Below are 27,829 nucleotides of genomic sequence, written 5' to 3'. Positions count from 1 at the left end.
GGTTCTATTGATGCCTGAAAACATGGAATAATTGGCTGCCACCTCCCCCCAGGCCTTCCTCACCTCTGATGGCCTCAGTGGATTCCAGCTGTTCCAGTGTATGACATACACGTGCTCCTTGACCTTGCGCACGGGGAGGTCCATTTCCAGATTCTTCCTGCTTCCTCCCATTTGAACGCGCAATCTGGGCTTTAAAGGGAATGACACAAGGTTCTCTGACTGGTTTAAGTGATGTCATACCCAAAACATACCTATTCGCACTGCGCGCCACTGTTTGCAGTTTAATAAAGCGCCCTCCAAAATGTCAAAATGAGGCTGCATGCATAGCGCCATCCACCAACCGCCTGGCGCCATAGATCAGCCCGTATGTCTATGTACATAACGTGATGTAACGTGAGCTAAAAGATGCATTTTGCTTACAACTTTAAAACAAAAATTGCTGAGCAAGCAGGGACAGAGAACATTTATTCACATGTCATCAGAGAATCGTACCGTGAACATATCAGCGAGGTTTCTGCAGAATTTTCCGTTGCATTTTCAAACACGCATTTCATGCTGTTCCTCGAGTCCAGACTCCCTTCAGAAAATCAGTGATTTTACTGCAGCAGTGTCCGTCAGTCCCACTGTCCACATCTGGTCCATCCACATCTGGCTCAGGAGCTCCCATCGCTCCATCGGGCCTTTGGTAGCATGTTCCCTGGAGGAAGTGGAGTATTCGCCCGGTCCTGGAGCCACAGATTGAAACCTGCTGCGGCTTCTTTCTTTCCCCATCTGCAGGTCGACCTGAAAACATGACACCAGATTTACAAACAGATGTTATTTGAACAAACTGACTACAAATGCTGGAGAGACTTCAGAACCAACGGTAAATAAAAAACCTAGTTTGTGGCCGGTCCTGTCAGAAGTCGACTGCTGCTGCATAAACAGAACAATAAATATATGGAAGGGTTCACTGGTAGTCACAAATCTATCACAGACTCTGCAGTTCCCTTCAACCCTGCTGAGATTTCTAGTGAGGTTCGGCTCATTGTTTCTGTTTTGAATCATTCTCACTGTTCATCTGCTTTGTTACCACATGAAGCAAAAAACTGCTTTAACTCAAAAACCTCATGTAGGCCTCCCACCAGCACCAAACAGAAGACAAATGACGATAGAGCAACATATTATGCTTCTCTCAGGAGTTGGTGAAGACTTAAAAACAGGAGAGTGAATACTGAGGGACTCAAACATGACTCTAAATGAATATTAATGCTTCTACGCTTCGGCTGAATGTGTAAATGAGCAACCGCTAACAAACTGGCTGCATCAGCTTTAGAAGCTAATCTGTGTGTGTTGTGTTTAGAGCCAGACAGGCCAAGAAAAAAGAATGCAGGTTTAATTCTTAATTGTACAGAGTTTCGCTTGATGTATTTCAGATTGTAACAAATATGAGCTGACTTTTACAAATGTTGTGGAATTGATAACCACATCATAAAAGTGACTACAGACGTTTCCACTCACGCAACCTCAAAACACAGGCCGATGTGGTGACTATTTTTACAGCTTTATTAGAAATAAAACAAGAACAGTCAATGTGTTCGGTCTGTTTTCTCTGCTGATTCTTTTAGGTTGCCTGTGTGTGTCATATGTGAACCCAGGAAGTAGAGTGAGGAGGCTCGCTGAAACTTTGACAGAGGAATACAGAGGTGTGTGAAATAGAAGTGGGAAAAATAGAAGGAAAAAAAGAATCTACCGAGTTCCTCTTTTCTATTCTCACATAGTCAAATGTCCTTCCATTATGCTGTGCCAGCACAGGAAAAATGTCCTTCTCAACCTGTTATCATTATTCTTTTATTGGGAAAAAATGTTCAGGGTTGTTTTTATTGTTGTTTTCCAATCATAAAAAAACCTGGTTGGTGCTAAGCACGCAACGCAGTGCAGCAATGGGGTCCTTGCAAAACCACAACGGGCCATGCTTGGTGCGTGAAACTTTTTCGGTAATCAATGTGCAAAAATGCGAGAACTTATCGGCATGTATGTTGCTTGTAGCTAGCTAGCTTGGCAGTGTTTGTACATAGAAAGTCAGACTGTTAATTGAAAGCAACTCCCCATAGTGCGTTAACATCCACAGCGTTGTTCTGTTAGACTAAGTCACTTGCACCCATAGTTCCCTGTAAATTATTGGGAGTGCCCGCCGGGTGCCGCTAATAACTCTCATTATTCACAAATGCATCTGCTTTCCAAACACTCCTGCTTTGTACACATAATCTGCATGGCATTGGCTGTAGTGGGCGGGGCAAGTTGTCCTGTGTAGCGCAGCGATTGGCTTTTCCCAATAATGTTCCTGCGTCCATTCACATCACTGCTTTCCCAGGACATTTTTACTAAGTCTTCAGGGGGGGAAAAGCAGTACAGATTTCCCAGAAAATCGATTCCTGCTCTTATTCACACATAACCCCTCCCTGGGAAAATACTGGAACACCTCTGAGAAAGGCTTTGTGTGTGAGTGAGGCTAGACTACTTCTTCTGTTACAAATAGGAACCGTGTTAACAGCACAGACAGGGCTATAGCAAGACTACTTACAGCCTTACCAATCAGTTAACAGGAGAAACACAATTAGTGACAGTGAGAGAAGGAGGCAGCTTTGTCTGCAGTTTGCATGTTCTTTTCTGTGTTTTCACACCCAGCAAGCATGTTACAACTCCTCTTCAATCAAAATACCTTCCTTAGATCTGCATTTTGTCTCTGGGTGCCTGAGAATGTACCAATTAGTAGTGATTCTATTTTCTTCTAAATGGAGACAAACCTCTCACAACTATTTACAGTGTAGTGCACAGAAATTACTTTCCAGATTTACATGTTTTTTGGCTTGTAAAAATCAATGTTTCTAGCTGCCAATACATTCATGGGAAAGTAGAGTACCTGTGTCTGCACTGGATAGGTGTTTCTCTGCATTCCAAGCAGTGCTGTGAGCTCACAAGTATTACCAAGAGTTGCGTGTGAAGCAGGTTTTGCAGCCAGACAGTGAACCTGCTCTGAAACTGTATACCTGTGTTGAAAAGAGGAGTCGCCATCTCAGCACGGCCTGTGTTTGGGCTGTCTGTTTGGATCAGAGTTCCCTGTGGCGCTATGCCCTCTTTGAGAGCTCCTCGGTTGGAGATCTATTCCTTTGGCCCTGACTCTTTCCCTCTGTGGTCACAATGGGTCCTTTATATACCTCTGCTGAGGGACCTTGCTTCATATTTTCAGCAGTTATACGTGATCCCACTCCAGCTATCCCTCTTGTCGCCGCTTCATTGGAGAAAAATGCAATCAAATCAAGGAGAAATGCAGTGAAACAGGGACCCGGGAAGAGACTTGCAGGAATTAGATTGTGGTGTTGATAAGTTCCATATAGAGCAAGCAAACATGCTCTTATCTTGTTATCCAGCTTGCACATTAACACAGAGTGTGTGGAGGAGGTGGAGGAGGTTTTTAAAAGGATAAATCGAATCCTAATCATTCTGTGTGGCGATTCCCACTCTCTGCTCTTTGTCTCTATCTCTGTTTCTCATTGTGGAGAGAACCCAGGTGAACACTTGAGAACAATGGCAGGGTCAGTGGTATCGCCCATTTCCCTACACCTGCCTACAAAAATGACTACACGGTGATCACCTGTTGTAATGTGTGATGTTTAGAGAGCGCGTCCCCGCGGGGCTGAATGACAGCGCCCTCTGTGAAGTATTAATGATGTGGATGCTGGAGTCAGATTGGCACAAACCTGTTGACGGTAGCTGTAGCGCTCTCTTAAAGCTGCACCCAGACATCAGGCTTAACTGCTTGGCAAATTGGACATGCTTGTTGGCTGTAGCTCCAATTTATGTGCACTCTCTATTGCAGTTAGTCCATCTTCATTATTGAAATGGCCTCTCGTCAGGTCTTGACAGAGTGGTGGAGATGGTAAATGGAGGGAAAGTCCGGGGGGAGAGTGGGTGCATACAGGAAAATCATGAATAATGTGGAGAATAAACACATTTGAGGCATTGGAGCTGGCTGGCAGGAGGGGTGTTGTGAAATGCCTGGCTTTCGTTTTCTCTCTCTCCCCCCCTGCTCTCTGTGATTCTATGTGCAGCTTCTGCCAGTGGATGCTGATGCTGTGGATCCTCAGCCTTGGGGCTTTGTCTAACACACATGCAGTTGGGCATGAACACACACACACACACACACACACACACACACACAGATATACACACACACACACACATACATAGAGCAGCTCTGAGCTCTGGCAGGACCTATGTAGCCTGACCAGCATGTCAGCTGTGTGTTGTGTCACCGCCACTCTGGAGACACACTTGCTCGCTGGCTACTGCCAATTTTTAATAGGGTGCTGCTGTGACTTCACTTTTCCTGAGTCCTTGGGATTGTTGCGTTGATAAGGCTTATATGACTCATGTGGGTCAGCCAGTTCAGGAGGGGGTATCCATTCCAATTCATGGTCTTGCCAGATGTAGAATTTCAATTTCTCAGTGTGCTCACATTGATACAAGATGACCTGAAAACCTTCGCTGTGCTCTGTAAATGCAATGTGAACTTAAGCCTCAGCTTTAGGAGTGCTTCTGGGTTGGGTCTACCTATGGGGTCCTTGTACCTGCTACACACATGAGCAGATGCGATGGCTCATAAGGTAATTACCCACTGAGCCAGTGTGTGTGTATGCAACTGTAGCAGGGGTTCCCTTCAGGTAGCTCTCCTGCTCCCTTCAGGTAACTCCCGCTCAGGTCAGTGAGCAGCTAATGACATTTAGAAGCAATAGGATGAAAGAGACGGCGGTTGTTTGTAGTCAGCTGCGCAGTACCTTTGTCTTATTGTCTGCCGTCTGTCTTAATCTCCCAGCCACCCTTTTCACACCACAAGGAGATCATGTTATTAGATCCCCTCCCTTGGCTCATTTGTCTTCCTGCAGCACCTCTCCTCCAGAGAAGGACTGCAGGAGCTGGAGAAAAAAAAAGAGAAGAAAAGAAAAGGAGCAGTGAGAAGACAATATAACAGACAAGAGGCCAGAACATCAAATGTTCATCATTTATTGGCCTAGAGTCTCTTGTGCCATCATTATTCTTACAGGAATCCCGCAGATATGTATTTTTTTTTCTTCTCTGTGCCACCCAACCCAATTTCAACATGATGTGCTTGGCTGACAAACTTCAAACTCTCTTCCTTCTCTATCTTAATGTACTGTTTTGTATTACATGGTACCCGCTGCACTGTATCCTGCGACACACAGGCACTCACTCAATCATCCACACCCCCACTTTCTCCCCTCACTTGCCACAGTAAAAAGTATTGTCGGTGTTCACAGTTTGCCATCACCGCCTCAGTCACATCTCTTTAATCTCTCCTCTTTGAGCTAGGTTGGTTTTTCCTGCTGCCGCGGCACATAGGAGGGAGGGAGTCAGCTAATTACAATAAACAAATATGCTCAGAGCTGCCTATGTAAGGTTCATGCAGGTTAACAACTCTGCTATAAATGTTAAATGAAGCTTAAAATAGGATAGTATGGCACACAGTTGCCATAGTGATCTCAGCTGTGATTCTTTGTGTACTTTCTTGGTTGGCAAAGTTTAAATTAATCTTAGACTTGAATCTGTGATACGGAGGAGAAATGAGTGATTGTTCGGCACCCTAAGGGCCTCTTTGATGTCTCTATCTTGTTTAGAAGGTTTTCTTCAATGACTGCAACTTTGTGTTTGTCTGCGCCTCGTGTGAGCCTTTGTTGTAATGAAATCTAATATACTAGTATTAATGTTATTCTGCATGAGACACACAATGGCATTTCTCCCTCTAATGATTCCCTTCATACTCTCTCTCTCTCTCTCTCTCTCTCTCTCTTTTCAACAGGTGGGACAGCCAAAATGATGCGTAGGAGGTGCAGCGTTGAGCCGTATTGATGGATGTGTTAACAGACAGCAGTCTCACATTGATCGTGAAGACTTCAGAACCAGAGAATGCAAATGCAGAGGAGAACACAGGTGAAAATACTTCACTTTTTCCTCAACATTTACAGCTCATAAATATAAATACCTTATTGTCATTTCAAAATGCTCATAAAAAAAATCAAATATTCACTTGGATTCTTTGGAAAATTTGCCGTGAACCTTTCGAGATATTGGGTTATCGACCCTAAGAAAAGAAATTTTAATTTTCACCAGAATAATCAAGCATTTGTTAGAATAAATGAAAGCCTAATGACACCAGTTCCTCTCCCAACACCTTTAAAACTTTGAAAAGACAATTAGTATTACCACACACGCTGGAACTAGCTTTTTGGAATAAGCTTTTAACCCTCAGCTTTAATCTTTTTGAAATTGTATGATGAATTTGAATCACATCCTGTGTTTTTTTATTTTTTTAATGAAAATTGAATAGAGAAAATTAAACGAAGGTTTTTTAAGCATTTGTTAATCCCCTTTTCCATTTCTTTTGCAACTCAAAACATGACATCCACCTTTTCACATAAAAAGGTGTAATTGCGGAAGAGGTTGCAACCATTAATTCTCTTTCACATTCATTAACATTGGCAAAGGATAGTCTGTGTCTAACATACAATTTATTTCTATTGCTTTTGTTTATTTCAGTTCAGTACCTGCTGCATCTATATTTAGCCATAAGAAAATGTATCAAATTGAGATTTATGTAATGTGAAGAAAGCCTCACTGAGTTTGTGCTACCTACTGCCCCCCTAGTTCACCTCTACGGAGCACCAGCAATCCTGAGACCAGCTCTAACTCGGCATTCGTCCACACCAAGAGAAACCAACTTTATTCACAGCTCTAGAGCTAGAGAGAGAGAGAGAGAGAGAGAGAGTAAGGGGGGGGGTGAGCTGGAATAGATGAGGATGAGCCATGAATCATGCTGCAGTTACTCTGCTTATTACCAATACCATGTGCTGGCTGGATTCACCCCCCCACCCACCCCCCACCCACCATTCACAAAATGTCATATAGTGAAGCTGAAGCAATAAGTAGCAAGCAGATTCAGTAACTGTCCCACCAGCTGGATGCGTGAGCGCCCCGGGTGGGTGAGCTGCAGAACAGCTAGTTCAGCATTTTACAAATCTACAAGCCTCTATATAACAGGGATGAGGAGCAGGGGAGTCGCAGGAGAAGGAGATAGCGAGCAGAAAACGGAGACAAAGAGGATGGAGAGGGAGAAGCGAATGAGGAATTATTACAGAAAGCCATTAAAAGTAAGAAAGGGGCATGTCAGCAGTTTTCATTTGCATTAATATTGTGATGTTTGAGATATGTTGGCCACGTGGTGAGGATGTTTGATTCATGGTAATAGCAGGGACTGGCAGGGCGAACTGTGACATCGAATCAAGGTTGTTGTTTTTTAAATATAGTCTATTTCATGTCACAATTTTATGACTATTATTTTAGCTCTATCACATAATAACTTTTGAACTATGTGAAATTAATTCAAATGAATGAAATTGAATCATAATTACACTTTCCTCTGATTCTATCACACTTCTTCTTGCCACGCTAGCCCAAATATCCATACATCTACAGATATTGTGACAATATCTATATCAATGTATCAATCCCAAAAACGACTTCTCAATATTTTGCAGTATTATAATTTCATCCATACTGCCCAGCACTAGGGACAGGTGGTGTTTCTGTCCTGTTATAAAGTAACTGACAGTAGTTGTCACGTGTGTGTGTCTGCGTGGCATCTGACACGCTAATAGATGAGGCCACAGTCGCCAACTTGTTCCTCTCCTCATGTCTGTGGCCATGTCCCTCAGCGTGGTCTCATCTCCCCACAGAGCCACCTGGCACGGGGCGTCTCTGGCTCACCTCAGGTGGATGAAGCCCTGAATGTCACGGCTAGAGAGATAGATGAGACTGAGAGAGTTCTGAGATCTGACTGGTCTAGTCTGGTCTGGTCTAGTTTGGCGGTGGTTGGGCTGTCTAGCATGGCTGGGCTTGGCAGGGAGGAGGATCAGAAGTTCAGCACCGCCTGCCAGCAGCCAAGGTCCTTCCATATGCTCAGTGGTGAACGTCCATGCCAGACTGCATGAGCTGTGTCACATCCAGCCTGGGTTTCTATTGAAAGAGAACTTATCCTGATAACACTATTACAGAGCTATAAGAGAACAAGACACTTGTGCCAGCTCAGATGCAGCGGTAACATTACACTGTACCATATCAGTGAATATGAAACCGCCGATCCCCCTCTGACCTCTAATGTCAAACATGATTTGTCAGCTATAGTCATCACTGTAAGACTGCATCTGTGTGTGTGTGTGTGTGTGTGTGTGTGTGTGTGTGTGTGTTTGTATACCTGTCTGACTGACTGATCTGTGGCACATTCTGAACAGCTGAAGAGCTAATGGTCCAGCTGGAGACAGATGGCCTCTCGATAACACTATACCCCCCAAGCCAAGACTCACTCTATCACTCTCCCTTTCACACACACACACACACACACACACACACACACACACACACACACACACACACACACACACACACACACACACACACATGCACGCACGCACGCACACACGCATGCACGCACGCACTGGATAGGATAGATTGTTAATCCGTTATAAAGCCTGGGGAAACAAATTTCTTAATATGGGTTTAATGTTTCACAGCAAATTTGAATGATCTTTTGGCAATATTAGGTGGCAGCTTAGGTTTCACGCAAGCACGGGAGGGGGTGAGGGAAGTTAATTTCTCCCCTTTCTTATAATTTTTCTCGATGTGCTCCTTTCGTAGAGTAATGAATGATATGACTATTCATTTCTTTATGTGTCCTATGTATAAAATTACTAAGTTAAAGTGCTGGAACAGTTAACATAAATCTCAAAATAAATCCCAGAACAAAATAATTGCCATCCTCAAAGAGTCTTCTCTTTAAATGCCATAAAATGTGACTTGAAGTCATGTTTTTACTTTACAGAAATGTTTGTTAAATGTAGAGGAGAAAATATATTCCCGCTCCTCTTCAGAGAACATGTGTCAGTAACATGCTTTTGCTCGGAGGTCATTTTGGCTCACAGATTGAACGGAACTGATGGCAAACGCCTCCCTGTGATGCTTGTGCAGCCTCTGACACGTTGCTGCAGTAGCATTTTTTTTTTCTGACTCTGAGAGGAAGAGAGAAGATACTCAATCCTCTTGAGGTTTTTAATCATTAAGGATGACAGTTGTATACGCTTTTAGTCGACACTCTGGTTGTTCCAATGTGTCTGCAGGCTGCAGACCCGCAGAGACTCGCTCTCGCAAATTTCATTAGCTCATTAAATCAGTCTCATATCATATCCATATTCAAAGATATACTTACTAGCAGGGCCACTATGTTGAATGTTGTTTGTTAAGCGGTCTTCCTTCAAGCATTTATCATTACATCAATAATTATTTGGCATGTCTTTTCTAAAACAGGTGACACTGCTAGTTAACCTTTGTGAATGCATTAATTGTTGCGGTGTGATTTCAATTTTTAATTTTCTTCTGGCATGATTTGAAGAATATGTGTGAGGCGGCAGCTTGAGATCGTACAGGGAGGCAGGTGTAGATGATATTGGTAATACAGTCTCCAACATATGGGCTTGTCGTGTCCCATGTGTACGTACCTGCCTCCACGGCTGTCATCTAATTATGAGGAGCAAACAAAGCTATCTGCCTGCTGCTGCAAGCCCACTTCTGTGGGTTTGATTGTTACTCATCAGATGGATGTCTTCAACTGATTAAGACATTGTCGCAATCGACCTGTAGAAAATCACCAGGACCCATTTTCAATTTAGTCATTACCGCTATTGTTGCCAGTCTGTATAATTTGGTTGTATGTTGGCGCTTACGAGGCAAGTTACAGCAGCGTCTTTATGGATGATAACGATAAATAAATAAAACGACTAGATTTATTTGATGTCAAATTTTTAATCTTAAAAGACACACACAGTTAGCGCAGCTAACCTCATTATAAGGAAATGTTTGACGGGGTGTGTTTATGTAAAATGAAGAATCAAACGACCCACATACATTTTCGTGAAACTGAATCAAAATCTGATACAAAAAGACACCTGAAGACAGACAAACTCCCAACGAGTAGAGGAGTAAAAGTCTCAGTTTCTCTGGCAACTAAAAACCATCACTAAATTAAAAACAGGATGAGAATGACTAAATATGAAGAACAAGGACATTTAACACAGGACTAAGACACAATTGTGAAAAATAGCTGCCAAAATTATCATTGTACGTTTATGCCACCATGATAACACAAAGCAGTTGTGTTTGTCTCTATTCTTAATATGAATTTTGAGGCAATGTGTTATTTCTCCCAACTTTACATTTAAACTTGAAGATGTAATGAGTAAGGAACTGCATTTACCCGGCTTGACAACGCTAATACCTTTTATTGAATCTAACTGAATTGTTCATGTTTAAGGCTGGTATTGCAAAGTGACATGTTGAAGTCTTGGGCTTTAATTGACAATAATTGTACTTCAAGAGCTGAGAACAAGTGAACAAAAACAATGTAATTTTATTTCAGAGTTGCAGTTCAAAGAGTTGAAAGAGCTTTTCTTTCTCCCCACAGGGGTGTGTGAGCAGAGTGGTGATCTGAGTCTGTGCAGACTTGTTGAGGCTGCTCTCCCTCCGTCCTCACCTTCTCCTGCTGCTGCAGAGACTTCACAACAGGCCTGCCCACCACACCAGAGCACCACGCCTACATCACCAACCCTCCCCTTCCCCCTTGGCACTGATCCCTCTCTGGGCGACACAGCAGCCCCCTGCCCGCCCTCCCATGAAGCCCCAGTTGTAGTTCCCCACTTTCACCACACTCCCAGTCCCACATCTCTTCCCACTCCAGCTGTAAGCTCCTGGGGTCCAACAGGAGACACCCAGAAGACTTCCCTTCCACTGCCTGTTGCCCTACCTCTGTCAGCAACAATGATGGAGCCTGGCACTGTGTCTGCTCTGACAGAGGAGTGTCTCCTCCAGCCGGCCCGCACCTGCCTCGGCTGTTTTATTGAGACCCGTGATGCCACTGGCCCTAGCTCCATCCAGAACCCACCCCATGACCCTAACACGAACCCTGATTCAGAGACTGGGCTAAGTGTACGGATAGGGGACGTGAGCCGAGAGGACTTCTCTGACATCAACAACATAAGCATCCAGTGCCTGAGCCATGCAGGGGAGGCAGTGAGTCACTACGGAGAACAACTCCTCTCTGACCAGCTACTTAGTTTTCCTCTGCCGAAAGCCCCAGGTGAGGGCAAGAGGGTGGACGGAAACAAAACAACGGAGGACTGTGATGACCCAGAGGATGATGCAACAGCTAAGAACTTGTATGAGGGACTTTTACTGGACAAAGTGAGCGGAGAAGAGGTCCTGCTGGCTAATGCTGGCCAGGACTGGGGCTACTTTGAGTCCTTCATCAGTGAGAGCAAGATGGAACTACTGGACCTTTGTTCTAAAAATGAGCTGTCAGTTAATCTCTTCTCAGAGGAAGATGTTGACAATTTATTTGACGATGAAGATGATGACTCTACTTTAAGCAGTGATGTTTGTTCGCTAAAGATTCGTTATGAGTCTTTTCAGGATAACATGAGGGAAAAGACAAATGTGCTCCAGGAGGAGACACAGTTCAACTTTTTCCCCAGTGTCCTGACCAACTGTGCCAAGAAGGAAGAAGGAGGAGGTGTCTTAAGGAGGAGTCCTGACGAGCTTCAGCCCAAAACGGATGAGCTTATCCTGGAGACAGGACAGGAGCAGAAGCCTGGGGACTGCAGTGGCAGGAGCCCGCAGGACGGCTCCCAAGGTTCACCCATGTCAACTCCCAAAGTCAGCTACCTAATGGACTTCAACTCCACAGAGGAATCAGGTGAATTCAGCGATGACAGCTCCTGCACTGGCTCCTCCTCTGACACCCTGCAGGAGGGCAAATTTAAGAAGGGCCACTCAAAAAGATTCCTCAGTCCCTCAAATCCACTCAACTATGGTTTGCGCTCCAAAAGGAAGGTTCGATACAGCGATGATTACTTATATGATGTTGACTCGCTTGAGAGTGAGAAGAATGCAGAGAAAAAAGAAAAAGCTCCCTCTGGTCAGAAAGAGGAGGAGGATGTAGACTGGTGCCCCAAAAAGCGACGGAAATCATGTCGCAAAGAGCCGCCCGTGGTCATCAAGTACATTATCATCAACAGGTTTAAAGGAGAGAGACTCATGTCAGTGAAACTGGGCAGGCTGAACCCTGTGGATGCTACTGTGAGCTTAAACGCCAACACAATAAGCAAATATGAGACACTGGCTCCTCTGAAGGATTTCTGGCAGGAGAGGCAAAGAGAGAGACAGGAACAGCTTAAGCTGGCTGCCAGAGATAAACAACAACGCGGTTTTCATCTAAACGGACGCCATCATCGCCCTTTTAATTCTAGTCATCCCAAAAGGAAATACAAGATTGCAAACAGACTTAAGGTTCAGAGGATTCACGCTGTGGAGCAATCAGCAATAGCACAGGGCTCTCTTCTCTCTGATCAGAGCCATGGAGGTGTCACTAAAGAGGAGGCCACCCCTGTGGTAGGGGGGATAATAGCAGCCCCAGGCCTCTCAGTCACAGTAGACACAAACTCCATCACGCACACAGCCTCAACCAAGAGCCGCTCCCAGGAGAGGGAGGAGAGGGAGGGGAGGAGATTGGGAGGAAATAAAACAGTCAGGATAAAAAAATTCAAAAGCGAAGCCAGGCTGAGGAGCAAGAAAATGAAAGAGGCAGAAGGAGAGGAGGGGAGGAGCGTGACAAATGAAACGGATGCCTGTGTCGCTGCAGCACAGATTGAGGACCCTACTGCTGAGTTAAAAGAGCCAAGCATGAACTCAAATACAGTCAAACCCCATTTCTCTGACAATACCACCACGGCTCACACATCCGAGGAGAAATTCCCCTTTGTTTCGTCCACCTGCTCCCCCGACAAAGCACCCTCCTCAGAGGAGGTGGACACGGGAGTCCCTGTCATTCCGGGGGGCTACCTGCAGACCCTGTTAGATGCTAGTGACTCCTCTGGAGGAGCGTCTATCTCTTATTTCCCTCAGCAACCCCCTACGCAGCAGTATCCTGTGGGGCTGTCCCTAGAGGAGAAACAGTTTTCTTCTCTGCAGCTTGCTCAAAGCTGCGTCCTCTCTCCCCCCTCCGAGTCTGAGCTCCAGCAGTCTCCCCAGAACTGCCCCAGCTTCCCCCAGATGTGGCACCCACAGCTCTGCACAAATCCCAGCCAGAATTTTGGACCCGAGACCCCTGAGACTCCCATCCTACCCAACAACTTCCCAGCTGCTGTGCCCTTAAACGAAAGCCTACCAGTGTCTAACTACAGCCAGTTGAGTCCAGAGGCTGACAGGTTACTTTATGAGAAGAGTTACCTGAGTGAGGCTGGTCTGCAGCCTGGGACAGACCTACAAGTATGTCAGTCTACCTGTGTAGAAGGCCAGGTGCAATACCAGAGAGGATCCCTGTGCACAGACAACGGCAGACTCATCAGCTATGACTCAGTAGGCTCTTTGTCAGCTTCCTCAAGCAATTACAGCTCCTTAAGCCTCAAATCTTGTGAGCGAGAGGGTGAGGAGGAGGGCCGAGACAGCTTTTTAGCTCATTGCAGTCCTAAAGTGGTGATTCAGCAGAGTGTGGATGCCCTAACCCCACTTAGGGAGTCCTCGGACCTGCTGGATATCTCTAACTTCACCCCTGACAAGTTTAGACACTCGTCACTGTCCGAGCTTTCCCCTCCCGAGACACCAAACTTGTCCCCCCAGGTGGTGGGACGTGAAATGAAGATGCCGGGCAATGTTGGAAAATACCAGGAAGTGAATGATATGAATATGGACTGCAATAGAGACGTAAAGTGGAACTGTGACGTTATGCAGCAACAGGAACACACGGGAAATGCATACACGGTGGAAGAGAGTCAGTTTCCACTGCACAACTTTAACAGCGAGGATGTCTTGTGTTTAGATAAAAAGGAGCTGGGTGATGAACAGACTGGTGAAATGGCTGGTGCAAAAAACATTAAGTCAAAGAGGAAAGGCAGTAACAAACAGACAGCAGCAGCAGCAGCAGGACAGAACCCAAAGAAAGTCCGGACACCCAGAACTCCTAAATCAGAAAAGGTCAAGGCCCCCAAACAGAACTCACGATCCACCAAAAAGATAAAGGCCATGCTAGAGGGTAAGGCAGCAAAGAACCAGGCAGCTGGGTGTGGCCCAGGCCTGACTGACAGTGGCAGCACTGGGGACTGGTCTGGCCCTGGCTGGTCAGAGAGCAACAGTCTTGTAGGGGATGACCAGAGAGAATTCGAGGAGCCCTCCAATATTCTGTCCAACATTGTCTCTGGTATGGCTGAGGTCCAGAGGTTCATGATGGCCTCCATTGAGCCACTGTGGAATCCTATGTCTGAGGCCTGTATGCCCTCTGAGGCCAATAGCCTCAACCTAAAGACTTTGAAAATCTTGGCAGGCACTGAGGCTGATTTGAAGAAGAAAGGAGCAGTGCTGACAGGGGCTGGGAGAGGCAGAAAGGCAGGGGGAAAGGGAGGAAAAAATCAGGCCAAATTCAACCCCTCTCACCCATTATTCCCGCAACTCGCTCTGGGATGTAACATGTTTGACAAACCCAACTTTATTAACCCTGGGCCAGCACACAAAAAGCTATACCGTCACAAGACCAGTGCAAAGTTTCCTCGGATTGAGACACTGAAGGGGAAGCGAGCTGAGAGAGACCCAAATAAGGACATAGCACTGATGACCTCTTTTGAGAAACTGAGGTAATATTTTGTTATCAGCTGCTGTTGCACCCCCTTCTCCCCCCCCCCCCACTACCTGCTCAGCCCTCCCTCCCAAGCATACCTACACTGACGCTATGCCAGAGCTGCATGAGTACTACGTTCCCCCTTACTACTCCCACTTCCTTTTAACTCCCTGAAGAGGAAATTAATATCTGCATGAAAAACTTCTTGTACTTTGCAAACTACCTATTGAGTGATTGTGTCAAGCTTGATTGAGATTTGAAACGACCATGGCTGCATTTTTCTTGCTTTTGTTGTTTCTGCTTTGTTTGTTCTTCTTATAGTCGTTTTTAATTTTTATTTTTTGTCTGAAAAAAAAAAGAGAATAAGCCTTGAAAACAGTTCTGTCGCCTTTTTTGAGGAACTTTGTTTTTGTATTTTCTCAGCAAAACTAGCTCCCCTGAATTATGTATTTATACCCCTTTCCCCTAAAGATGTAGCTATATACACAAATGCATTGAGTGACATCTACGCACCCTTCCTCCTCATCTGTTTTTGTATGCAGAATATGGATGTCCTGTTGTTGCTGTCCTTCATACACTGCCTGGCTCATTTCAAGAGGGAAACCTACAATTAATGAGCCCTATTTAAGCCCAAGTCATCTTGAAAACACAAGATGGGACCATTTTGTATTGATGACATATCAGACGTTGTCTTTTTTTCCCCTCAAGGTTGGAATGTTTTTTTTTCCATTTCCTTTAATCAAGCATTTCCTTTTTCTTTTTCTTTTTCTTTTTTCCTTCTGGAGTGTAGAGGAACTAAATTTACATTTTTACGCCTTGCAAATTCATAAAAGCTCCACCCTCAGAGTATTTTTGTCAATGTTGTTGTACAGGGACATGCAATATTTGCAGAAAAAAAAGAAAAGAAAAAGAGAATTATAACCTTAAAATCAATGTGCCAAAAGTAACAATGCTGTGTAAATGACCTCTTATATATGTGTGAATATTGGCTGTTCCTATTTTCTATTCATTGGAATATTGGCTGCTCGGGATGGAGATTCCTTACAGAGACTTGCCACTACAGGAATTCTTTATTTGGGACTTTTCTCTCTTCTCTGATGAAAGGCTCCAACAGCTGGCAGTGGTACACCACCACTCACTAAACCAAATCAGAAAGACTCTCCCTGCCCCCCCCCCCCCCACCACCACCACCACCACTTTGTTTGCCAAATTCAATTTACCTCAACATCACCTGGCGCTGAGAGGCAACAAGAGAGACAAAGGGGAAATCTGCTCTGAAGTCTACTGTACAGCAAGAAGCAGAAGACGGAGGCGTTCAAACAAGCTTTCTCTGGACCAAGGAGAGTGTAGTACAGATGTTTGAGGGTAAGCAAGGAAATTATCATCAGTAGGGCTGAGCCTCACTGACTAGCTGTTTTGGGCTGGAAATTCAAGGCAGTTTATTACTCATAGAGATTCTGATGCAGTCCTGAATGGCATTTTTTGCAGTTAGTTGTGAATGTGAAAGCAGTTTTTTGGTACAAATGGAATCAGTAATCTTGTAAATGAAGGAAAGCATGTCTTTGCATTAGCTCCACGAGGAAATCCTACTCCTATCTTACCTGGAATGGTCATTTCAAATGAATTTTCTCGACATTTTCATGGAATTTATATTACGAGTTGCACCACGGGTGTATTCACCATTCCAATTACGTTTGCTTAATTTTTCACGTATTGTCTTAATTAAACTTACTTTGCTTTGGAGATATATTCTTTCATCGGTTGTGTTTAAATATCATTTCACTTTGGATCAGTATTTTGGCAGAAAATCAATGCCAAATAAATGCACAAATTAAAAAAAAAACCCAACTTATTCTTTCTATCTGATCCATTTTTAAAAGATCAATTTCTTGGCCTCATTCATGAACGAAACAACCAGAAATACACTTGAAAATGAAACAATCATGATGAATCAGTTCTAAAAAGCTGAAAATGTGACTGATTTAATATATGTAAGGAAATGATATAAAGTGTAATTTTCACACAGATCTAGATGAACAGTAGGCCTATATTTTGGTGTTTTTCTTTTGAATTCTTAATATTATTTTTACAGGAGAGGAGTGCGGACATATCGAAGCTTGATTCAAAAACAGGCCTTGTCACAATGAGTATGGTCATTCTGACGCACAGGTGATGGTAATTGATTGTTTGCATACGGCAAGAATCATAATCAGTCCTTCTCTGTCTCTTTTTTCTCTTCTCTGCCATGATCCTATGTTCGGTTTCTCCAGTGTATCAGGGTTAGGACCAAGACAAGCTGCTGATGGGAAGCTCCACATGGGCTGCAAGCCCATTTAGTCTGCCTTCTCTCATTTTTGCCTATTGTCAAATTGAATGTACTTCTCTGAGTTCATCGTTGTTTTATTCTTTTTTTTTTCTTCTGTTTTCAAAAATGTGCCACTGTTGAGCTGCCTCATTTTAATGGTGCTAAGAAAGCCGACAAATGTTGTTGTTTTTTTGTTTTTTGGGGTTTTTTTTTTTTTGTTGGTTTGTTTTGTTTTCCCAGAGTTAACAAAAAAGAAATGCAAAATAGATTAGGTACCTAACCCTCTTTATGAATGTATATTATAATGTTCTGTTTGATGTATTCACTTCATGATTCTTTGACATTGATTGGAATTAATTTTGCTCTTTTCATTAAAAGATTACTGAGCTTTATATATACTGTCTAGAGTTGTTACCAGAAGGAATCTTAATGAACTCTTGACACTACAAAATCTTGTATATTTTTTGTGTGCCAATTTGTAACATATTTTGTAAGTGTATATTTTTCTTAGAAAGTGCTGTGAAGTATTTGTGTGTGTGAGTAACCTTTTATGCGCCTCTATGGGCAGTGGAAAGGATATACAATGACGAGTTTCTGGTTTTAAAAACCAAAATATGAAAGTATCAACAGAAAACTAGAAATATTTACATTTTGTTGGGAGTTTTTGTAATAAGACCATGATCTTGTTGTGAGGGTGTTGTGTTACTGTGCAAAACACAAATTAGCAAAGAATTAAAAAAAAAAAGAAAACTTGGAAAAAAATATAATTTGTGAACAATTTGCTGTTTTATAGATTTTCATGTAAATTATTTGAGTATTATTTTGTTTTTTTTGTTTTGTTGTAACTGTTGCAAAGGTTTTAAATATTTGTGATCAAGCCTGTATGGTGATAATGTAATATTGGTAACTTGCTGAGTTTTGTAATAATGTTTATGGAGTAAATATACAAATTAAAATAAGATTTTGAATGCTGCTTTCTGAAGAGAGTTGGGTTGTGTTTTTTACCACCCATTGTTGTAGAATATATATTAAAAAAAATCTCTAAAATGTTTCTGCAATCCAATTTCAAAACAGTAATTAAAAAAAAAAAAAGGTTACAATTCTGACACGTCAAATTTGATATTACAGACAACCCCATTGAGATGTCACAGCTGAGCCAGAATCTGTTAAACAAATATCTCTCGTTTCTGTGCTCAAATTCAATAATAGGAACGGGGAGGAATATCACCTATTATGTGCAATATTTGTTCTTCACACACACACACACACACACACACACACACACACACACACACACACACACACACACACAAAACAAATCATAAATACAACATCAATCTTTCCAATTAGTCCTTCCCTATTTGTTCTATTGGAAGATTCTTTGACGAAAGGCATTTTAATTTCTGTAGGTCTGGCGTTTGCTCATGTTATTTTAATGTCATATCTAATTAGCACTCAGGGTCAGGCATATCTAGAGTGACTGCTCATCCATAACTCTTAGCCGAGCTGCTCTGGTCCACACTGCAACTCATTCTGGCATGCTTAATTGGAGCTGCAGATACTGTCTCAGACCATAAACAGATTCTGTGATGTATGCCTCCAAAATTGTCAGGTGGTATTAACATTGTTTTTGTTCTTTAGTCACCCATAGCAGATAAGGGAGCAAGCCAATTATAAGATAGAATGGCTAATGCAATGGATCAGGTACACCTTAAATGAGATCTTTGTTGTTTGGTTTGTGCATGCTCATGTTGCACAGACAGCAACTGTCTCATTAGGACCATTGTTTCTTTTCTTTTTTTTTTTCTTTCTATACTCATCATCATCATCATCATCATCATCATCATCACTGAGAGGGGCTTTAGAGTAGCATTTTTGGACGATTCTGCATGTCTACGCCCGCATGTTTGGTTTTTCTTTTTTAGCTGCGTAGGAAAAATCCAGTGACTCCCCCTTTTCTTTTCTTTTTTTTTCTTTTTGCTTGTCTGGCAGATATTTACTCCTAAAGAGATGTTTTAAATGCAAAAAAATAAAAATTTACGGAGTTATCTGTTGTCTTAAATTCAGCAAAGTAAAATGAGGTTTGTTGGTTAAATCCTTTTGTAATCATCAGAATATTGCAGAGGCCTTCAGCGACTGAGAATTGTGGGGAAAACTAACACGAACACAACAAAAACCCCTGACACGTACCTGTGATAGCTGCGAGGACGGTTTTATTTTATTGTTTTTTTTATTGTTTCTTTCTTAATTAACTATAACTACTTTAAGGATTATGTGAAATTTCAACTACTGCAGCTATTTTTATGTTTTCTCTTGCGGATGCCTTGTATGTGTCCCTCTCATGGCTTTAGTTAATTTACAACAATTTACAAATTGTCTCTGTGTGAAGAAAATCCACTTCATTAGGATAGTTGGGTTCAATGTCAGGATTTGAATTTCGTAGATTCTATGTGGAAGTATACTTATCTCATACATTGCCTCAGCTACAATATATTGCCACGTCTGTGACATTTCATGAAAAAATACATCACTGGCTTAGCAAACAGCAAACAGTCAGTGTCTTATATTGAAATTCATTGCATTTTCCTGTGTACATTTTGAAGATTATCCCTCTTTTGTCAGACATTTTGAGGTTGTGGTTATTATATCATATATTATATTTTTCAATCTCTCTCCTCCCTTTCTTGTTTGACCTGCAATGGCTTAAATGGTTCTGAGCGGTGGGAGCTCTCTCTCTCTCTCTCTCTCTCTCTCGCTCTGTCTCGTTCTCTCTCTCTGCTACTGTAAATGCAGTATGAATGCATTTCTGTTAATGACGGATTATGTTTACTCTTAGACGGCGGGATAGAAGTTCAGCTTGCAGGAGAAGATGTGGTGAAGGTATGTTTGAGAATATATCTAACAAAAAGAGCTATACACCATTGCACTTGGCAATATGCTCTTTACAACATGCCCATTGTACAACACCGAAGAAAACAAGATTAATGAAGCAATAATTATCAAGCAGCCGAATCAAATTTTGAGTCCATACTCTACTTACTCTTTAGATGGACGACCCAAATTAGGCCTGGAGGCCATCTATGATGCCCAATAAGGTTAGACTTAGCTTGCCGTTTGTAAAAATAAAAAAATAAAAAAAATTAATATTATTTAACATATTTATTATGGAAATGTCTGTTTTCTGTGAGGCAAAAATGCTCTATAAATATGAACAAACCGTATTCTTCTCTATCCAGAATTTGATCAGGTAAAAGTGGTACTTTTGACACATAACATGCAAGAAAGAAAGAAAACAGTGAAGAGGCACACAAAACAGTGATAAACATTTAAAAGGCTTTCTTTTAATAACATTGTCTGTGGCGTTAGCTTTGGCCTGCAGACCCCCATTTAGTTGAAAAAAAAACGTACCTTCAACTGTTGAAACCACTTCACATACACAACAGGATATTGGCATGATAAAATAAAATAAAAAAACTGCAGCTTTAGCATGCATGACGCAGCAGAGTCACTGAGCACGGTTGTGAGATGGGTCACTATAAAAATCTTCAAACGCCTTTATGTTCAGGCCATGTGAACCGCTGACGTCCTCCTAGCTCTGAGCTCCACAGCAACAGTCACTGAGAGGGCTACTCTCATGTGTAACCACATCGTGACGCTACAGCTGCACAGTGGAAGTGTTCAAAACAAACATCTACTCTACACACATGTTAGCATTGATGTCCCGAATTTAGACTTGCAGGCAGCTCCACCTACCCGAACACACGCCTTCTTCGCTGTGATTGGCCGAGCCGCAGACGTAACGTCCCTCCGTTATTGTGTACGTCTCGTTGGTACCTGAGAAGTAGAATTCAGGGCAAAGGTCCTACTGCTCTCCGTTTCCGGAAGATCATTGTAGCCTTCCTAAAAGAAAGAAAATGGAATCCTGATATCTCACTTAGCCAAGCAGTCGAACGTTTTTCAGAGATTTTGTAGAAGAACAACTGGGTCACTCGATCATATTGTAACTCACAGAACCGAACAGGTAAGGTACCAGAGACTAAGTGACACCCTGTCTGTTCCCCACGATCACCATTATTTTGTTTTCCTACCAATGTTGATCTTGTTTGCACTGGTTAGGTAGTGGTAGACAACGTCACTGCTTGACGTCGTATGTGTTAGCATGCAGTGAGCACTCCATGAACGTTAACACTGATGTAACGGCTACATTTTAAGTTGTCACAATTGTCTTTTAATGATACTAAAGGACACCCAGTTTCCACCTTGCTTAGAGAAACGATCGAGATTTGAGCCAAGTAGGTATTAACGTCAAGTTAATGTCACTGAGGGTACTTAACACGAAGTTATTGGCTAATGTAGCGTTAGCTAATGGACGATAGCTCATTGGAAATGAATGCAGCGGAGCTAGTTAGCCACTCCGCTCGTTAGCATGGAAGCATCCTAGCTTGACTTAGTTAGCCGTTTGTTTTGTCGCCTACGAGCCTTGAAAAATCGACAAAAGGGATTTTTACTCTCTGCTTCGCCATATATTGAACTGCCTGATTAATGAGTTACCACAAACCGCTGCGAGCCCAGTTAACGATATCTAATGATACTTTTACTGCTCACTGATTAGCAGCCATGTACAATGAGAAGAGCTAACTGTTTAGCGCAAGCTAAGCTAGATGATGCCATTTTGTTTTTATCTTGACTTTGGCCAACATACTACTACTGTTAACGTTACTTTCCCCATAAGACCCATAAACAAGGATGATCATATTGTATCCTAGCACAAACCCATAGCCATCTCTTAGTAACATATTAATGTGGACGAGTCGCGGAAGTTGTTCTTTAACTGCGTTGGCAGCTTAGTTGCGTTGCTGTTAGCATGACAGTTTGCTTCTCAAACACTGGGACGAAATCAAAGAGGATACTACTCATAGGTTAGATGTTTCTTTGTTGCATTGCCTATGGATTGGTGTATTTGGACCTGAGGGTTTCTTTAATGACGATGTCTCTTGCTGATGGGATTGCACTTATTGAGCCAATGTACTGTGAGAGAGTGAAGGTGTCAAATTGGGCCTTTTAGTGCGTTTTGAAGTCATATTGAAAATCGAGAGTCTTACAACTTTAATTGGTTGTTAAGCCAAGGAGCATAGCCGTCTGTTCTTAAATCTAATTATGTAGTCTTGCTAATGAGCATATCCATCTGTTCTTGAAATTCATCAGTCTAATCATATACCTTGTTTTGTGCTGCAGCATCTGGGTCTTGCTGGAGATTGGAGAATACCTCTCAACTTCCCTCCCTTCTGAATCAATGGAAGGGTCTGACAGTTCAGAGCAGAGTGGCAGTGACCTGCCGGAGTCTCAGCGTAGACGGCAGCTGGACCGCCTGGACAGAGAAGATGCTTTCTACCATTTTGTCAACAATCTCAGTGATGAGGACTATCGCCTCATGAGAGACAACAATCTCCTGGGGACCCCTGGTAATTTGATTTATTTTAATTTAATCAAATTTTGATAATTTGGGAATGTTTCTGACAAAGAAAACATTTAGTCATTTTTTTCAGATTAATTATGAACAGGAAGGGCTTGGTATCATTGCTCTGCACTTTCCAGATATCTGGAATGTTTAAAATTACATCAAGCCACATTAGTCAGTGTCAGTGAGAAACATCAGACTGCTGATCCAAAGAGTTTTAAAATGTTTCTTTAGCAAACAAAAGCTGTTAACATCAAGTGATCCAGTTTTTGGAGGAAATGACGTTGAAATGTCCTAATACCCACTTGATGCTTGTATTGCTATACAGCTTCATAGTTTTTGTAGTACCGAGCCTTAGATTGCAAGACAGTTCGCTGAACTTTTCAATCAGATATTAGTGTGTGATGTCAGCTATGTATAAAGTATTAAGATGGGATGCATCATTGACCATACTGTGATATTTGCTCACAACCTTATCTTCCTCTATGTTATACATCTCCTCTGGGGTAAAAGGCTGGTGTGTTACACTGTAAGTTTTTCTAAAGTAGCTTCATGTAGTTATGGATTTTTCACACTGCTCGAAATGCCACAGCCTACACACTACTGAAGACATCCATCCATTTCTGCCCCAGGACAGTGGGAATGTAAGTTTGGAGCATCCTTCAAGGAGAGGGCATTGAATGGACAGTGGCATGCCCTGGTAAGTCCGGAGGCTTTTAGCATTGTCCTGTTGCTGTGGTCAAGAAAACCAAGCAGCTCTACAGGCCACAACTGTATAAAAAGCCACTTCCATCCTTAACTCTTAACTCTAGGCATAAACACAACTTTTTGCTATGTCGCCTGAGGTCAGGGCTGGAGCGAGAATGCTACAATTTAAGGTACATTTCAGTCTCCCTGGTGCATTATCACAAAGAAAACAGTGAACCAGCAACAGCTAGACAGTAAAACAGCGAGTGAATGGAATTTGGCCAGGTGGGCTTCAGTGTGTTTAGACTTGTTCGCAGGACCAGCTTACGCTTTATCATGTAACTGTTGTCATTTTTAGATTTTGGCATAGGAGTGTGGCCAGAGTTTGTGACAGGAAGATGTCTCTCTTTTTGGATTTTGCTACATAACTGATGCATAGTCACTAGTGAAAAGACAGGTGGTGCTTATTTTTCTTCCAGGCAGCTGGCCATGTGGCATCTGCAGTAGCGGTGCTCCTCCCCCATACACTCAATCCCACATTTGGAGTAGAGTCAAGCAGACTAGTTGTAACGAATGGCAAATATAGCAAAGTAAAAAGTAGGTTATTGGCTGAAAATTTTAGTTGAGCAAAGGGTAAATTAAAAAAAGTACTCTTAATTATGCGCCTCTTGTAACTCACTCTTTACCATCCCTGGCTGTACATAAGCAAATCAATTACCTTATGGGGAGAGCAGAATACAATGGCACAGTGAACAAATGTTCTGCTAGCAAATTATGCAAATGCATGTTTTTTTTCCCCCCCAGTTTTCAGTTGTCTTGGAATATATGTATGTGTGAGTAACTAAACACTTGACCCCGAGAGAATGAATAGGTAGACTGATGAAAAAAAATGTTTTTAGTAACATTGTTTTTATGTAATTTTGCTTTCAGGAGAGGCAACAGAGGATGAACTATTAAGTAGACTTCAGCAAATCAAAGATAGTCCTGAACATCAGGAGAACACCCCCAGGACTGAGAGTGGAGAAGATCCAGGTGGTAAGTTTGTAATTTCACACTCGCTTGTTATTTTACTGTTTTCTGCAAAAATTCAGATTTGCTTTGACAAGTTTTAATTTTTTTAATCCCCCCCCCCCCCCCAGAACAACCAGAACAACCTGAAAATGCTGAGGATCCTGCTGGTGGGGATAGTCTCCTGGACTGGCTGAACACAGTGAGACGCACAGGCAACACGACCAGAACGGGTCACCGTGGAAACCAGTCATGGCGGGCAGTCAGTCAGACCAACCCAAACAGTGGAGACTTTCGCTTCAGCCTAGAAATCAGTGTGAACCGCAACTTGGCTGAACAACAGGGAGCTGCTGAAGGGGAGCAGGAAACTCCAGAAGTTCAGGCAGTGGAGGCAAATCCTGAACCACCAGTTCCCATGGAGACAGAAGTAGTGGAGGAGCCAGTTGTAGAGGAGTTGGCTGTCATAGTGGAACCAGAGCCAGAGCTAGAAGAAGTTGTTCCGCAGGAGATACTAGCGGGACGTCCCAGCTCACCAGTGGTCCTTCCAGTACAGCCCACACTTTCTCCTTCTCCACGCAGAGGACAACGGAGAGCCCGTAGCCGCAGCCCAGAACCACGCAGGACCAGGGCTCGTACAGCCAGGAGCCGTTCACCTCTCAACCTAGATCAACTGGAGAGCCTTCCTAACCCACCTCAAGCTCACACCTCTCAAGGCCCCAGCTCTGACACAAACGTGCCCCCTGTGCCTCAAGTGGAGGGTAGTTCACGGACTCGACAACATGTTCTTTCCAGGCAAAGCACTGGTGACAGTGATGTTCATCAGTCGAGGGCTGGAGCAGAACTAGTCCCAGAGGCCCAAAATGTTGGATCTCAGGAAGGAGAAACTGCTGGAGGGGAAGGAGGTGCTGCTGGGCGCCGGCCCCCAACCATCATGCTTGATCTCCAGGTGCGTCGTGTGCGTCCAGGTGAATATCGCCAAAGAGACAGCATTGCCAGTCGTACCCGCTCACGCTCACAGAACTCAAACAACACATTTCTTTATGAAAGCGAGCGCGGAGGATTTCGTAGGACTTTCTCACGCTCTGAACGTGCTGGTGTGAGGACCTACGTCAGCACAATTCGCATTCCTATCAGGAGAATCTCTGATGCAGGTTTGGGAGAGGCAACCTCAATGGCTCTCCAGTCTATGATTCGGCAGATCATGACAGGCTTTGGTGAACTAGGCTACCTCATGGATTCAGACTCTGACTCTTCAGATTCAAACCGTGGAGCCAACACATCAGCAGATCTAGCTGAAGCCCTTAACAGTGCAGATGCTACAGCTGCTGCCGCTCCTGCTGCTGATGCTGATGAACCACCTGTGGCTACTGGAGTCAGAGCAAGGACAGTTGAGGCTGATATGGAGGAGGGCCTCGCCACCGGTCTACCTGCCTCTGTTGGCAGGGCTCGACCCAGACCTATTAGCCTTGAGGAGCCCAGCTCTCTGCCTTTCCTCCGGCTTGCTCACTTCTTCCTCCTAAACGATGATGATGAAGACCAGCCCCAAGGGCTAACCAAAGAGCAGATTGACAACCTCTCGATGCGCAACTTTGGCGAGAGTGATGCCTTGAAGACTTGCAGCGTCTGCATAACAGAGTATGCAGAAGGCAACAAGCTACGTAAGCTGCCCTGCTCTCACGAATACCACGTGCACTGCATTGATCGCTGGCTGTCCGAAAACTCCACTTGCCCCATCTGTCGCAGAGCTGTCCTGGTATCTGCCAACCGAGAGAGCGTGGTGTAGTTCATAACAGACTGCAGGCCTTTTTGTCTCAACTTAAATAGTAATCCAAGTTCATAAGAGGCTTTGAAGAAATGTGTCTCCACTGTTGAAATGTAATTTCCTTCATACCATTTGTGAGTTTTGTCATACTGTAGCCACAGGTTTGATCTGGGATGTTCCATGCAGTTGCATCGGCGGACACACTGCCTCTGACATTATCACCCTTAAGATTTTTAAAAATGTTTTTTTTTTTTTTGTTTTATACCACAATCCAAAGTTAGACTTCAGTAATGCATGCTGTTGGAATGAATCTGTAGTGACCCAGTTGTTTTTTTGCAGTGGGTCCAGCCCTGTGTACAAGCAAACTAGTATTATGAAGACACCCCCCCCCCCCCCCAACACAAATGCTGTACACCTGCAGGTAGTTCAGGCACTTCAGACTGCTCTTTTGTATTCGCTACTAAACAGCTCCTTGTATACCATCATAAGGTGGGTATTGGTACTGTTCCTAGTCACACCAGTTCAAAGTATTAGCTGTAAATAAGCTTGTAAAGATAATTTTGAATCATAATTTGTATCAGTGAATAGATTTTTTTTGGATTGTAAATGATCTCATATGAAGATTAGGGTCGTCTCGGCCACGATTATTCTCTAACAGAGCATCCCTAAACTTGGGTGTTAAACAATGGGTTGAGTATCTGCATACAAAGCAGGTTAATTGTGACGTCCAAAAGATGAAGGACTGTATTGATTTGCCATTTTGTGTGACTTGTACTCTACCTTCTTTGTTTACCCAACACAAACAAAATTATGGCATGAAAATTCTCAGTGTATTCAGTTGTTTTAAAGATGGAGAAGACCATTGTACAGAAATAAAGGAAAGACACATACAACTAGTTACTTTTGTAAAGTCTAAGTTAACATTGGAATCACATAGCATTTATTTTATTGACCATTAAAACGGATCAAATAATGTTCATACCAGAAATTTGGGGTGTCTCAATATTGGTAGTAGATACTTGGTTGATATCAAGTTATCAGCATGTAAATTTCCCCACTTTTAAAACATTAACGGGCAGAACGTATCACAAATGTGTCATTGCTTTTGCGCCCCTCCCCACATTTTCAAGGATATTTAATTTTCATACAAGAGTACAAGAATGGCTCATCAATCATTTCACCCTGTCATCCATCAACTGCTTATCTTTTTTTCTTCTCCCTTCCACTAACATCATGTCTTCAATAATTGATTGATTTGACACATTAAATTGTCAAAGTTGGTTTTACTGAGTGAGATGATCAGAAATCAACTGATGTTTGGAATGTAGTTTTCCAACTTGAGCCAGAATATTTATCAGTGTCAAGTTTCCAGTGTCAGGCTTAAATCACATGTGATAACAATCTTGTGTTTTGGCCCCTTTCCTACCTCCCATAAACAAGTGGAAAGCTCGAAGTATTTAAGTTCAAGCCCGCTATCAGAATACGTCTCCACTCGAGATCAGATCTCGCTTCCTGGCTGCATATGCAAATAAACACCTACATCACTTCTGTTTGCAAAGACCAGAAGCATTACTTTTAACCAACAAATTTACCAGCAACAGTTTGTATGAATTACAAAGCATTGCAGATGGGTATATTTCTCAAATGGTGTGAATATTAAACAGAGAAGCCACCATTTATTCCTTTACAATATTGACATTTAATCAAAGGAAATATCCAGTTTTTTGGTTGGATTATTAAAGTTGCAGTTGAGCTGGGAACATCAGCTAAAGGTTTGATGTAGTAGGAGAGAGCACACCACTGTTGGCGACGATTTTCCGGACTGGTCTTTTGCAGAAATAT

The 27,829-nt window shown here is 42.9% G+C and overlaps 2 protein-coding genes and 2 long non-coding RNA genes across 10 annotated transcripts in view; 3 read left to right on the top strand and 1 right to left on the bottom strand.

Annotated features, from left to right (window-relative positions):
* nexmifb (neurite extension and migration factor b) overlaps positions 1 to 15,296 on the top strand; it is a 56,123-nt gene extending 40,827 nt beyond the window's left edge. Inside the window, exons 2-3 of the mRNA XM_086221394.1 lie at positions 5,858 to 5,988; positions 10,568 to 15,296. Of these exons, the coding sequence (XP_086077520.1) occupies positions 5,907 to 5,988; positions 10,568 to 14,787 (4,302 nt within the window). The 5' untranslated portion in view covers positions 5,858 to 5,906 and the 3' untranslated portion in view covers positions 14,788 to 15,296. The remainder of the gene's footprint in view (positions 1 to 5,857; positions 5,989 to 10,567) is intronic.
* LOC147250928 (uncharacterized) lies at positions 487 to 22,360 on the bottom strand. 6 transcript variants are annotated; one of them, XR_015118872.1, is made up of 5 exons: positions 21,082 to 21,189; positions 20,826 to 20,972; positions 4,818 to 4,955; positions 3,741 to 3,898; positions 487 to 783 (listed from the first exon to the last, which is right to left on the bottom strand). It is a non-coding gene; the product is annotated as an uncharacterized LOC147250928 (long non-coding RNA). The 6 variants fall into 6 exon arrangements; XR_015118873.1 differs by lacking the exon at positions 487 to 783 and adding an exon at positions 3,002 to 3,271; XR_015118874.1 differs by lacking the exons at positions 3,741 to 3,898; positions 21,082 to 21,189 and adding an exon at positions 22,291 to 22,360.
* LOC147250929 (uncharacterized) lies at positions 15,734 to 17,822 on the top strand. The gene is made up of 2 exons (XR_015118876.1): positions 15,734 to 16,132; positions 17,038 to 17,822. It is a non-coding gene; the product is annotated as an uncharacterized LOC147250929 (long non-coding RNA).
* On the top strand, positions 20,876 to 26,251 carry rlim (ring finger protein, LIM domain interacting). Of its 2 annotated transcripts, none has more exons than XM_086221395.1 (4): positions 20,876 to 21,093; positions 22,308 to 22,534; positions 24,148 to 24,252; positions 24,357 to 26,251. In XM_086221395.1, the coding sequence occupies exons 2-4, from the start codon at positions 22,366 to 22,368 to the stop codon at positions 26,006 to 26,008; spliced, it is 1,926 nt and encodes a 641-aa protein (XP_086077521.1). In that variant the 5' UTR covers positions 20,876 to 21,093; positions 22,308 to 22,365; the 3' UTR covers positions 26,009 to 26,251. The 2 variants fall into 2 exon arrangements, with proteins under 2 accessions (XP_086077521.1, XP_086077522.1); XM_086221396.1 differs by lacking the exon at positions 20,876 to 21,093 and adding an exon at positions 21,218 to 21,364.
* Positions 26,252 to 27,829: the final 1,578 nt, after the last annotated feature.

Source organism: Aulostomus chinensis, chromosome 13 (genome assembly GCF_037954235.1).
Source record: "Aulostomus chinensis isolate RoL2024-O1b breed Wild chromosome 13, RoL_Achi_v1.0, whole genome shotgun sequence".
NCBI classification, from domain to species: domain Eukaryota; kingdom Metazoa; phylum Chordata; class Actinopteri; order Syngnathiformes; family Aulostomidae; genus Aulostomus; species Aulostomus chinensis.
The sequence above is the reverse complement of the archived record's forward strand: the minus strand, read 5'-3'. Positions and strand labels throughout refer to the sequence as shown.